Source organism: Typha angustifolia, chromosome 13, assembly GCF_048772165.1.
Source record: "Typha angustifolia cultivar Huaian chromosome 13, ASM4877216v1, whole genome shotgun sequence".
NCBI classification, from domain to species: domain Eukaryota; kingdom Viridiplantae; phylum Streptophyta; class Magnoliopsida; order Poales; family Typhaceae; genus Typha; species Typha angustifolia.
Genome location: NC_133251.1, coordinates 16629873 through 16644436, shown reverse-complemented (window position 1 = coordinate 16644436; position 14564 = coordinate 16629873). Strand labels below are relative to the sequence as shown.

General features: G+C 37.8%; 3 protein-coding genes and 1 long non-coding RNA gene across 4 annotated transcripts; 2 read left to right on the top strand and 2 right to left on the bottom strand.

Moving 5' to 3' along the window:
* Positions 1–1062: 1062 nt before the first annotated feature.
* LOC140774735 (uncharacterized) lies at positions 1063–3902 on the bottom strand. Its single transcript, XR_012106636.1, has 3 exons — positions 3611–3902; positions 2584–2687; positions 1063–1365 (listed from the first exon to the last, which is right to left on the bottom strand). It is a non-coding gene; the product is annotated as an uncharacterized lncRNA (long non-coding RNA).
* Positions 3903–4737: 835 nt separating this feature from the next.
* Positions 4738–5477, bottom strand: LOC140773289 (ras-related protein RABA1f-like). Its single transcript, XM_073115766.1, has 2 exons — positions 5383–5477; positions 4738–5173 (listed from the first exon to the last, which is right to left on the bottom strand). Exons 1-2 carry the CDS (start codon positions 5475–5477, stop codon positions 4738–4740), a joined length of 531 nt encoding a protein of 176 aa, XP_072971867.1.
* A 1468-nt stretch (positions 5478–6945) lies between these two features.
* Positions 6946–7902, top strand: LOC140773864 (trans-resveratrol di-O-methyltransferase-like). Its single transcript, XM_073116637.1, has one exon. It carries the CDS (start codon positions 7000–7002, stop codon positions 7849–7851), a length of 852 nt encoding a protein of 283 aa, XP_072972738.1. The 5' UTR covers positions 6946–6999; the 3' UTR covers positions 7852–7902.
* A 4279-nt stretch (positions 7903–12181) lies between these two features.
* On the top strand, positions 12182–12836 carry LOC140773288 (trans-resveratrol di-O-methyltransferase-like). The gene has a single exon (XM_073115765.1). It carries the CDS (start codon positions 12201–12203, stop codon positions 12834–12836), a length of 636 nt encoding a protein of 211 aa, XP_072971866.1. The 5' UTR covers positions 12182–12200.
* Positions 12837–14564: the final 1728 nt, after the last annotated feature.

Here is a 14564-nt window from a genome sequence, read left to right as displayed (position 1 = left end):
ACGACTTTCACAGTTTTATTACATTAATACTTGACTTTTTTTATTTCACAGTTTTATTATGTAATTCATAATTATTGATTACTTGTATTTTCATGAATTTTATAATTAGTTTATTTGTTTCCAAAGTTTGTTATGGTATAAATCGTAATTAATCTATATGAATTTTATTAATTTGTAAATATTTATTACTGCATGTATTTTTCCAAAGAAGAAATAATATATTTTAAAATAGAATTAGAGTAATTTATAATAGTTAATTTGTAATTAGTTTAATGTAAATACACAAAAAAGAGTAATATTTATTACTGTCCCCATCTCTCCGATCGAGACAAAACCTGACGTAATAGTGTAACTTACTAAAAGTCATATTATATTAAATGCATAGCATAATTCTTTTTCTTTACTACTTAATGAGAGCAAAATTAGAAAAGAAAATATAAAAGAGTTTGACATGCCCTAAAAACAAAAAGTGGCCCTGAGTTGCAAATTCAAAAAATGAAGTGTGCCATTCTTCTAGTCTAATAGTGCTGGTCATCTCTCCCCTCACCCTAAAACTCTAGTTATGGGTGAGCTCCTCCCTCCCCGTTTATTAATCGTTTCTCCTTACTTTAAGGCGGACTATCTTCTCTCTCTTCTGTTAGTTTTCTTTTTAAATGACACCTCCCATACTTTTATCATCTCATATTATCATCTCCACCGATTCCAGTCCTACCATCGAACATCAACAGCCATCACTACAAATAAACTCATTCTAATTAGATCAGTGGTAGAGAGGGCCCCTGGTACAGGTGGACCCCACTTGTAAGGTTTTTCTACAAATGGGGTCTCACTAGAGTTTTTAAGACCTCAGTTGCAATGTAACGCCCCGCTCGGCACGGCACGTGTACGCCCACGCGGCCGCACGGCACGCGCGACGCACGCGACAAATCGGGTGGGGCCCGTCACGCACGGATATTCTCCTGTGTACATATAATCATGACATCATCAAATAAAACCTGCTAACCTATCCATGATCATATAATCCATCACCAAATAAATCATACTCTTAACCAAATAAACCTGTTAACATATGAATATCAAAGTCCACAATAATATACACTAGACCGCTACATAATCTGGCAGGACCCACACAGGCTACAACAAACCATCAAGATACAACTAAAATAACTAATACAAGAGTACACTATGATTCGACCTATATACAAATCATCATCTGATGTAATAAGGTACAAATATAACAAACAACGATACAACTCAATGTCTGGTTAAACTATCTTCTATACCGTCTCGCATCAATAGCTCACCTCATCATCACTCTAAAATATCTTCCCAAGATATCTCAGGTCACTATCACGTACCACAAATCTGAGGGGTTAGAAAAGAAATAAAGAGAGTCATGAGCAAAAGGCTCAGTGAATAGACTTTACCCCGAATCAGTGATGTCAAATAGAGAGTAAATCATGTACTGGATAATATGAATCAGAAAGCAACATCATGTCATGAATGAGTATATGAATGTATCCTCAATAATATATAAATGAAAAGTAGATAACATGTCATAACTGATAAAAGTATATAATCCTCGACAATGAATAAACAAATCTCTATGTCATATGATCATCATAACTCTCTAACAAATATGACACATGATGCATTCCGACCATGACCATGCTATGATACCAAATGCAACCATATATGATGTATATTGACCACTCAATAATCAGGTATGTCAGATAAAAATGAAATCATATGCATTTCTCAACATTCACGATCATCACCGACATCTCGGTATCATATCATCATACTAGACCACTGTGCACAGTCAATACCCGGTACCCGATCTCAACATTATATCCAAAGGCTCAGAGCATGCTCCGCCACCCGCAAGAGTATCTCTAATATAACCATACCCCGTCACCCGCTAGGGTATCAACATTCATCTAGACCGGGCACCCACATAGTTGATAGAAACCTCGTGAGGATAACTCGCCACATATGCCCTGGCGAACGGCATGTGTCCGAATGTCTGCTGCGCATACAGACTAACGACCTCAGACGTAAGGCCAACAGGATCGCGACTATGTCGAGCGATCAGTCATCTCCAGGCACGCCCTAACCCTCGCACCCACTCGGGTATCCTCACGCTTTCTATCAACTATCCTATCAATCACATTTCATACTTTCCTTCTAAATGATAGATCATATGCATATATCCAGTACGATAACAAGTCAATGCATAACAGGAATTTAGATGGAATAGGAATCAAGAGAAAAATGATGCAATGTAGTCTCCAACTATATAGTCAACACATGCATACTCATGCTAATCTATTATATGCATACCCATGCTACAGATCAACTAGACATAACCTCACCACAGTATAATCATATCTCATCATCTCTATTTATCATCATCATACTCATATCCAAGATCAGCCTAATTATATGCATGATAAAAATATGCTCGACTGTAATCATCTCTAGATAAAATCATATAATCATGCTGAAGGCCAAAACATGCATGTACATAATATATAATATAACCTAATTTGAGAAAGGGATCTAGGGGATAAGACTACTCACACTGATCAGAAGATACAAACCACGTATCCCTTACATCCGCCCATCAACCGTGTGACACTTCTCGCTAGCAAGGACAACGGGGTCTCAAATAAGGGGTTCGGTATCTGAAAATGTTTAAGTAACATAAAGTTAGTTGTTTATCTCATTATAATCTGTTCGAGTAAAATACGATGATTTATTAGATTTTAGAATTTCTACTTAATTTTATGATTGGCTAGATTTTTATTATAAATAAAATATAAATATAGATAAAAAAACCTAATTATAATTAAATTATATCTTGATTAATTAGGGACTATGTAGTCATTATCTTATTTGTTACAAAATAATAATGTATAATAAATTAACAGAATTACTTAAAATTTATATCATAAGAATATTAGAATATAAATCTAATAACTATAATTTACAAATTTATCTATTAATCTAATATACATATAAGTAAATAAATAAATAAATATAAGTATTACCTATATTTATGTGTAATAGTTTACCACTTAATTAATCATCAATAAACTTTAATTAATAATAATCATAATGATGAATATGTATTATTATTAAAATAAATAATGTCTAAATCTATTTGTATTAATTAAGACAGAAATACCTAAATAAATAAATAATAAAATTAAAAGGATAAAGGATCTCTGCTACAGTGCTGGGCTCGGGCCCAGCACTAGCCTACTGTTGCAGAAAATAAGAAGAGGAGAAGTAGCTGAGGAAGAAGAAGAAAGGAAGAAGAAAGAAGGAGGAAGAAGAAAGAAGGAAGAAGAAGAAGAAAAGAGATGAGAAGAAGAGAAGAAGAGAAGAAAGAGAGGAGGGGAGGGAACTGGGGAACCGGGTCGGCGGGGAGGGCACCGGCCGCTACTGGCCAGCCAGCGGCCGGCCTCTCGCCGGCGGCTCTGTTCCGACGTGCCCGAGCTCGGGTGTGAGTGCGCGCGAGAGAGAGAGAGAGAGAGAGAGAGAGAGAGAGAGAGAGAGAGAGAGAGAGAGAGAGAGAGAGAGAGGGGGAGAGAAAGGAGCTCACCGGAGCTCGCGGAGGTGGCGACGGCGACGGCGGCGATAGGCCGGCCTCAATGAGAGAGAGAGAGAGAGCGAGAGAGAGAGAGGTTTAAAGAGAGAGAGACCAAACGAGAGAGAAAGAGAGAGATTTAAAGAGAGAGAAGGAAGGCTGTGGGAGGTTGGCGGTGGCTGCGGCGGCGCTGGGGCCCGCCGCTGCCAGATGGCCACAGCCGGTTGGCTGCGGCGACGCGAGGGGGGGGGGGTGCGTGGCACCTCCCCCACGCAGCCCCACTGCACAGGCGCGAGGCCGGTCACACTGTGGCCGGCCACGTCGTGCCTATAGAATTTTTTTTTTTTTTTTTTTGGGATTGGGTTGTTACATGCAAGGTAAGATAATAATATCTAAAGTCAATTTGTTTAAGTCAGCAAATCTAAATAGTATGCGAAGAATATAAAGATATGTTTCGAAATTTTTTTTGAAATTAACCAAACTCTACTAAAATTGGTTGATATTTCTCTATAGTCAAAGATATCGTGGGTTTAATTTTAATCTTAAAAAAAAAATTTGACAATGCGACAGTTTAAAACAAGTCTCTACGGTGTTTAATTTAAAGCATAGATTAGACAGCTAAATATTTAGTGGAACCTAAATACTTCTACATCTAGAAAGAGTTAATTTTGCCCAACCAATATGTAACTTTAGATCTCATAAATGATAAAAAAAAAAATAGAATGGTAGGTGAAAATGATATGATTCTGAATTAAATTCTAAAAAATTTAGAGAGTATGTAAAAAATTCACAAGTTACGTGTGGGTGTTAAAAATTTATTAGATAAAAGAATTTGCTGAGAGAAACTATTTCATGTACGAAGAAGGTCTTGTGCTAAGAAAGGAAACAATAGAAACACATTAACTGAGAAATGAGAAGCAGAACAGCCTCGATGAAACAAAAAGATGGTACCAAGATATGTTAGGGCTAGTCTTTCTCCTAAAGTCAGGCAAATTCTAAACCCATGAATGAATGTTAGATATGTATTTAGCGAGAAGAATTTCTGTCAGCATCATATCAACAGCTCTCAAGAATCACAAAAGTCAGACAGCAACAAATTAAACTCCCCCCTCTAATAAGGACAATATCCTAGTTCTGTGGATCTACGCCGCTGAGCAGCAACCAGCTTTCTTCATCGCAGATACATCATCCTTGGTGCCAACGTTGATGGTCTTGCCCCTTGGAGGAGCTGCAGGGTCATCACCAATGTCAAGTGCCTTCCTGCTGACCACATGATAGATCTGAGTGAGAACCTCAGTGAATGCATTATCCACATTCATCGACTCTAGAGCGGATGTTTCCATAAAGAAGGTGTTCTCCCCCTCAGCAAAAGCTTTTGCTTCCTCTGTTGGTACCGCCCTAAGGTGGCGCAAGTCTGCCTTGTTGCCCACAAGCATGATCACAATGTTAGCATCCGTGTGATCCCTAAGCTCCTTCAACCATCTCTCAATGTTCTCGAATGTGACATGGCGTGTAACGTCATAGACAAGAAGTGCTCCAACAGCTCCGCGATAGTATGCACTTGTAATTGCTCGGTATCTATTGAAACAAGAATAAAAATATCACTACACAAATTTATACGAAATTACAGAATATAAATCAGTTCGACTGTTTTTTGGTCATGTGGAATGAAGATTTTGAGTCTTTTGCATGAAAAGGTTGGAAAACTACAAGTAACCTAAAAACATGATCATTCCAAAGAAAGCAGCATCATTTGTTAGACAAATATCTGAAACTCCACATCGTACTCCATTGCAATAGTGTTCGACAGTTTTAGAGCAGTATAAGCACCAACATATGTGGATGCAGTCTCTTGAATGCTCGGAATGGACTTCATCCTCATGAGGCCTATGCAAAAATTTCAAGCTGAGCCACATATCTATCTCTATTTTCCAGTGTGCATACCTCTGGCATGTCTAGTGCTTAATCTGAATTGCAGCAAAAATAGGAGTTGAGGCCATAAAATGTTGCAAATGACATGTGCTCATTACATGTGGCAATTGCTTTGAGTGGTCTATAATTTGGGTGGGAAGTGGGCCCCATTGTCTGGTCAATTTCTATGCGGCCCATCTTCGGTTGAAAAACAACAAAACAAAATTTTGACTAATACAGGCAAACCACTAAAAGAAAACAAGGTTAGTACTTGTCAATCAGGAATCTATATTCAGAGTAATTATCAGCTTTATTTTGACAATACAGTGAACACTTCAAAGCCAATGTTCTTCCGATACTTAGTGATTCAATGAACTTTTTTTGAAGCATGCATATATCTGCTAACAATGCTGATGGTTTGTAAAATATCAACACCAAACCGCTGTAATACCTTCTTTAAATACTGTTCCTATGTTAATCATACTGTCCCATTTTTTCTATCTTTTCTAATTTCCATGTCGAGTATCTTCTTAGCTTCTACTAGATCATTCATTTTAAATTCCCTATGCAATTAGAGCTTTAATTTATTAATCTCCACCTTGCTCTTAGATGCTATCAACATATCATCAACATATAAAAGCAATTAAAAATAAAGAACTTATCTTGAAGCTTTCTAAAATAAACACAATGATCATAGTGGCTTCGTTTGCACTTTTCTCTCCATATAAACTGATCAAACCGTTTATACCATTGCCTCGGAGACTACTTTAGGCCATACAAAAATTTCTTCAATTATCAATTTTATAATTATTAATTATAAATTCCTAAAATATATCTATAATCCATAAATTTGAAGATTTTTAAGATTCTATAGTACTAATTATGAATGCACTTTAGTTAAATCTACGGTAACTTGATGTTACTTTCCGTATGTACATAGAGATTCTAGAAGTCATATGCGACCGGCAATGCAAAGAAATTAAAAAAAAGGAGATATTTGTGATGTCCAAATTTCCCAATCGTTTTTTTTTTCTTGGCAGCAGCGATAACCACGACAACTTGGCTCAGTTTTCTTTCCTAACCACAAAATTCAATCTTTCTATATTTTTAGCAAGCGTCGTGGATCCCAACTTGTATGGAGGTAAGAAGAACTAGCAGACTGTTGAGACTTGAGAGTTGGAAAATTATTTCTTTCTTTGTTGACAAAAATATAAAGAGAAGCCTGTCACTTGTCTTTTTCATGCACGGACTATTATAATTAACTTTTGTCTGGATCGGAAGAAGACCCACTTCTAACAGGAAGAACAGTCCACAAGAATTCTCTGATCAGATAACGCACCTTCCAAACTAACCATTCAAATCGATTTTTTTCTCAACAAAAAAAAAAATTAAGTATTCGAATAGAATAGCTATATAAGAAGATGAGAGTAGCCAAAAAGAAAACCATCGAATTACCCGTGAAATTTATTATTAGTGTATAATAATTAATTACGATGGGTAGCAACGAGTTACTTGAAGTTCAGAAAGAGCTATGGACTAACATGTCATACTCCGACAAATCCATGTGCCTCGAATGCGCCCTCGAGCTCGGCATTTTCGACGCAGTCCACAACCACGGCGGCCGCATCACCCTACCGGAGCTTCTCTGTGCCATCTCCGTTCCACAATCCAAGTCCTTCCACTTCCGCCGCTTCATGCGTATGATGACGACCTCCGGCTTCTTCGCCAAGCAAAGCTCGTCGGAGGAGGAGGATGTATATCTCCTCACACCTCTATCTCGCTTGCTTGTTGAGGATAAGGGAAGAACAAGCTTAAGTCCCTTCGTATTAGGAATACTTAAGCCTATTATGCTACACCCGTTCTCCTACCTGAGCGGTTGGTTCAAGGAGGACAAGCCGCCGACCGAGCCCACGCCGTTCAAGCTGGCGCACGGATACGACTTCTGGGCCATGCTCGACCGGAACGTCGACGCTGGTCGTAGTTTCAACGACGCGATGGCCAGCGACACGCGGTTCACGATGGATGTTCTTGTCAAGGATCACGGCGAGGTTTTCCGGGGGATAAAGTCGCTGGTCGACATCGGAGGCGGCATCGGCGACACCTGTAGGGTTATCGCCAAGGCCTTCCCGGAGATCAAATGCACCGTTTTGGATCTCCCTCAGGTGATAGGGGACATGAAGGAGGATGGCAACGTGGAGTTTGTCGCAGGTAATGCATTTGAGTATGTTCCACCTGCAGACGCTGTTCTTTTGAAGGTGAGTACATATATTAGTTCGAGATGCACATTAATTTTAACTGCTCTTGGTTGTGCTCCCCATGTCAACTTATACTCGCCGACTCTGTAATTAATTTACCCGTCTATTAATTTAAGGACTTGGTTGATCGTTATATACTACTTGCGACTCATCAGCCCCGCACCTTTGCTAGATCGATACCTATTGAAACAAGAATAAAGAGATCACTCTACAAGTATGTAGCAAAATTACAGACTAAAATATCGATCAGGTATAAACAATTCTTTGTCGTCTGGAATGGAGATTTTGAGTGTTTTGCACAAAAAGTTCAGGAAACTAAACAAAAAATATTTCTTATTGGTGAACTCCTGGTACAAAATAAAAATATTTCTTATTTTTGTTTCAATTAGCATTAGAGTGCATATTGAATTCAAGTTTTTTGGTTAGTATTTTCAAGCTTATCAAGCGACTCAGGTTTGGCTCGGGCTCAGTTCAATTGAAGCTCAAGTTTGGCTCGGCTCGATTCGAGCAGAGCTGAGCCTGAGTTATTGAAACCGGCTCGAAATTAATATTGAACGAGCCTAACTTAGAGCTGGCTCACTTAGGCTCCACTCGATATGTTCGACAGGCATTATTGCCTCACTCATCACCCTCACCCACCCTACTCACCCTCACCCTCATCCATCAAACCACCACCCATAAGACATAGCCCTCACCCCACCTGATCGGCCCACTCTCACCCCACCCTCACCCATCCGGCCTTCTTCCTCCACTCCATCAGCCTCAATCGGCAAGCTGACAGCGCCACCGCCTCCTCATGCTCTAATTAAGCTCAAACTCTATTCGGGCTTAATTAGGCTCAATTCAAGCTCGCACTGAACCGAGCCTCAGCATAATTATAATGCACGAAAATAATTTCGAGCCAAGCATTGATTATGAATTCTATAGAAACAATGATCTATTTTATAATTACTAATTATGAATTCCTAAAATATATCTATAATCCATAAAATTTAAAGATTTTTCAGATTTTATAGTACTCATTATGAATGCACTTTAGGTAAAACTATGGTAACTTGTTGTTATTGCTTTCCATATGTACATAGGGATTCTAAAGTCATATGCGACCAGCGATACGGAGAGATTAAAAAAAGGAGATACTAGTGATGTCCAAATTTTCGAATCGCTTATCTTTTGTCAGCAGCGATGACTACAGCAACTTGGCTCAGTTTCATTTCGTAACCCCAAAATTCAATCTATCCAAATATTTAGCTAGCGTCGTGGACCCCAACTTGAATAGCAGACTGATGAGAGTTAGAAAATTATCTTCTCTTTGTTGACAAAAAGTTAGAGAATAATTTAGAGGTTTAAGTGTAATTATCACTTGTCTTTATCATGGACTATTATAATTAACTTTTGTAAGAAGCCGTTTAAAAATAATTATTCTGGGGCCCACTTCTCACGTTAGATCAGATCAGTCCACAAGACTTCTCCAATCAGATAAACGCACCTTCCAAACTAACTTATTCAAATCGATTTTTTCTCAAAATGAAAAAAAAAAAAGAATTATGTATTTGAATAGAATAGCTACATGAGAAGATGAGAGTAGCCAAAAAGAAAACCATCGAACTAGCAGTGAAATTTATAATTAGTGTATAGTGAGTAACTAATTAAGATGGGCAGCAGCGAGTTGCTTCAGGCTCAGATAGAGCTATGGACTGACATCTTTTGCGCCCACAAATCCATGTACCTCAAATGCGCCACAACCACGGTGGCAACATTAAATATTATAATGAATAACATCAAATGATTTAATAGAGACAGTATTATTGGCATCGAAAAGGTAAACGATTTTGTTTGTTAAATAGACAAATAAAGCATGATTTATTAGAAATAGCATAAAAATTTTAAAAAGTTTTGGACAATAAAATTCAAATGGAAGATGATACATGCCCTAAGCGACTGTGCCAAAAGTCGGTAGGTGAGATGGTGAGATTGTATGTTGGTTGGCTTGATGACGTGGCTTGTTTAGTGGTAAACTTTCCGGCTCCTAATACCATCAGATAATAGAGTCCATCACGTATTTCATTTAAACTAATCATCTTCCTCGTATCCAGATACTGTAAAATACACATAAGGAAAAAAAATGTCACTAAACAATTTAAGCATTTTATCAATTGCCCTACTGACAATAAATTAACATTGAATGTAAGAACAGATAACATATCATGCAATTTATAGACGAAATTCGAGGACATGAATCTTTTAGCAATAGTTTTGGTCTTCTCTCCACTAGGTAATAATACGGGTGATAACGAGCAGCCTTTGTCTTTATGCAATATTTTTGATGATGAGGTGATATGATGTGTTGCACCACTATCAATAATCCAATTTCAACGAGCTAATTAAGATAAATCTGATTTTGTGACCGCATTTGCCTTAGGATTATGGGTACCTTCTGCCCAATTACTGAGAAGTTCTATAATCTGTTTTAATTGGGCCACTGTGAATGTGGTGTTAGGTCCACCTTCATCACAGCTTGCTTGGTCGACTGTAGAGTAATTAGGCTGAGCAAAGCCTGAGCCCAGATTGGGCTTGGCCTTTAGATGGCCAAAGGGTAGCCATGTAATTTGTAACACTTTTGGACCCAATATCCATCGGCATCATAATAAGTGCAGTGGGGTCACACCTTTCGAGAACTAGGTCCATTGCGTTTGTGATTAGAATCAGGACGATTGCTCCTCTCATTGTTCCCTGGTGATAGCAGATAAAGCTTGCGAACAGCCATGACAGCAACCGAGGTCGGTTCAGTGGAGGAGGGAGCAACTCCTAGATGACGTTGTTTCTCCTCTTGAGCAATGGTGAAGTATGCTTTGCGGATCGAAGGGGAAGGTTTCATCAGGAGGATATAGCTGCGAATTGCATTGTAAGATTCATTCAAACCCGTTAGAAATTGCATTACCATTTGTTGCTTTAGTTGTGGTGTTTCACAATGTATCCCTAGCTTGTCATATAGGGTTTTCAATAGAGTGTAATAGGTGGAGATAGAGGTAGTTTCTTGCTTTGTGGAGGGCGATGTCCCGTCAGATCTCAAATATGCGGGCTAGATTGCCCTGAGTGAATCAAGCATCGAGGTCCTCCCAAACTTCTCTGGCAGTGAAATAAAAATTCACACTGCCAGCAATTTATGGATCACAGGTGTTGACTATCCAAGAATGGATAACTTCATTACATTTTGACCAAATTGCGTGACCTTCAGGATCATCTGCTTCTAAAGGAGCCGAGATAGACCCATTGATGAATCCGAGATTATTTCTTATATTCAAGGCTCGAATTATAGATCTTTTTCAACTGGAGTAATTATCTCCATTGAGGGGTTTGGAAACGAGAACCAATCCAGAATAATCGAAAGGATGGATGAAATAAGGATTGGAGAGGTCTGTAGGGGATTTTTCTTTCCCTATCTTTGATGGATTTGGTAGAACAACAACTTGGAAAGAAGAATTATTATCTTCAGCCATTGAGGGTAATAAAGGTTTCGATGGATTAGAGTATGACTATAATAGAACTTGATTGCTAGGGTTCTAGCTCTGATACCATGTAAAAAGAAAGAAATTGAAATAAAATAAGTGTATATTTCAGTAAGATGTATGAGTACATAAATAGGAGGAAATTACAACAATCTCTCCTACAATTAAGCTTGTCTATCCAACAGATTAGGATAGAGCTGCTATATACAAGGAAAGTAAATAACAAAAAAATAATAACAGATTAACCAAATAAATAACAATAGTAATAAAATCTGATTTCGTTATTTCTTTTCAACACTCCACCTCAAGTTGGAATAAAATATGATTTCGATATTTTTTTTCAACATTTTTTTATTATTACCCATTCTACTTTTCAACAAAAAAAATTTCATAATACCAAATTTAAAAATAACTACTTCCATTAAATATATAGAGAACTTATAATCTTTATATAATATAAATAATTATGTTTTCCTACTTCTCCTTTCTCTGGCGTTATATTAACAGATCTTGATTTTTTTTAATCACCATCGTTCTTCTCAATCTTCGTTGTCTTTAGTAAGTAAAATAGGTTTTGCTTTTTTTCAAATTTTGTCGTACTAAAGTAGTCTCCAAATAAAATATTAGAATAAAGATATTAAAGTTTTTAGATTTAATAATTATTGCTATTCAAATGTAAGTTTATAATTTTACTAGATTGACGAAAAACCATAATTAAGTCTTTGATTTTTTTTTTTTTGGTGGTATAATTGACTATTTTCTAATTATGGACACCAAAAGAAGAGTCCCACACGTTTTCTACAGTGTGATAAGACACCTTCCTAATTAACTATTCGAATCGAATAGCTATATAAGAAGATAAGAGTAGCCAAAAAGAAAACCACCGAATCACCCGTGAAATTTATTATTAGTGTATAGTATCTAATTAAGATGGGTAGCAACGAGTTACTTGAAGCTCTGAAAGTGCTAGGGACTAACGTGTTATACTCCGACAAATCCATGTACCTCAAATGCGCCATCGAGCTCGGCATCTTCGACGCAGTCCACAACCACGGCGGCCGCATCACTCTCCCGGAGCTTCTCTGTGCCATCTCCGTTCCACCATCCAAGTCCTTCCACTTCTGCCGCTTCATGCGTATGATGACGACCTCCGGCTTCTTCGCCAAGCAAAGCTCGTCGGAGGAGGAGGATGTATATCTCCTCACACCTCCATCTCGCTTGTTTGTTGAGGATAAGGGAAGAACAAGCTTAAGTCCCTTCGTATTAGGAGTGCTTAAGCCTATTATGCTACGGCCGTTCTCCTACCTGAGCGGTTGGTTCAAGGAGGACAAGCCGCCGACCGAGCCCACGCCGTTCAAGCTGGCTCACGGATACGACTTCTGGGCCATGCTCGGCCGGAACGAAGACGCTGGTCGTAGTTTCAATGACGCGATGGCCAGCGACACGCGGTTCACGATGGATGTTCTTGTCAAGGATCACGGCGAGGTTTTCCGGATATACTACAAAGGAGCTCTCATTGAAGATTTTGGCAGTTCAGTTGGTTCACCAAAATTGTATATATATTAGACAAAGCCATCGTATTCTCTCTACCTGCTATCCTTAATAAATTTGAAAAGATTACATTACATTCAACGTACCAAGTAGTCTTCTAAGCAAACAAAGTGTTCCACATAATGCACCACCACCACCACCACCACTCCGGCGTAATTGCGGGAGATATTGCCATCGTAATTGTCTGCGTTGCGTCCCTTGCTCTCGCCACCGCCTTCTTCCTCCTCCCGGAAAGAGGGGACAAATCGAAGACACCTCCGACGACACGAGCATCACCGCGATGCTCCAGTTGCGACCAATTCCACTGATCGACATCGAACTAGCCACCGACGGATCCCACCGAGCCCGAATCGTCGACAAGGGCCTGTTCTAGACCGTCTACAAAGCCGTGAACTATATGGCTAAGGTTTGTGACTACGGTCTAGCCTTCTTGTTGGATTCAGGCTCGCATGTATGTGTCGTGCAAATACCAAAATGGGTGAGGGAAGTGGAAGCAAAATCTTTCACATTCAAACAAATCCAAATGGGATAGTAATAATTTAGAGAAAACCAAATATTAGCAAAGCTAATATCAATATTAATACGAAAACTTCAAATACAAGATACTAGTTGTAGAGAACTTCAAATACCTAAGGTAATTATAAATATGAACACCAAATCAATACAAATCATAAAGAGAAAAGACAGAGAGACAAGGTTTACGTAGTTCGACGATGTGCCTACATCCACGAACGGATCAATCTTCAATCCACTATGCAAATCACCAAATACAAAAAGTTTACAACTCAAATCTCACTCTAAACAATGGTGGCTCTCCCTTACAAATTTTATCTCTTTTGCAAAATGTCCACACAAAACCCTAAACCCAATATTTCTATTTACAACTCAAATCTCACTCTAAACAATGGTGGCGTCGGCGTGCGTCAGAAACGATCGGAAGAGCTGGCCTTCGATGGCTTAGGTGGTGGCGATATTGAACAGTTTAGGGCTGAAGCTATGCATACGAGTTTGATATAATTTCTCAAATAATACTAATTCAGTTTTAAATCATGAAAAATCAAATATATTTTCTCAATGTATCTTTTTATCTAAATTTTTTTATGTGCATCGAATAATTTATTTAATTTTCAGTAAATTTATTTCGAACCAAAATCTTAAAATTAAATATTTTTTAAATTAAACATAATAAAAAGTTAATTAAATTATCAAGTTAAAAATTACATCATAGCGTTATTGGTGTAACTAGAGTAACTTGCTAATATTCTTTTCTACACGTAGAAAGAGTTTCTAAGGGTAACTTGTTAATAATCTTTTCTATACGTAGAAAGAGGGTCTAAGGCAGTAATGGAGATATTTGTGATCTCCAAACATTGTAACTCATTGTATAGATAATATATTTATATCATACGAATCAATCAAGATATCAATTTTCAGAATTTTTTATCTTTTTTCTGGCAATATATAGATGTCTCGATAACGAGAGTGTTGAGAGTTAGATTTTTCTTTTTTCTTTTTCTTTTTTTTAATTTTAACAAAATTCAAAACAATTAGCTCAGCTTTGATTACCAAGTTAAGAAGTGTCCGTAGCCCCGGTACTTTCTTTGCTGTATTTTATTGAACATATCTATGATATTTTCTCTACCATCTTGATCGACCATCTTATATCATTTATTTACTCAACATGTGTCTATTAGTAGATTAATATAAGCTATAATTTAAACGTCAAATGTTCGGTACAGCAGT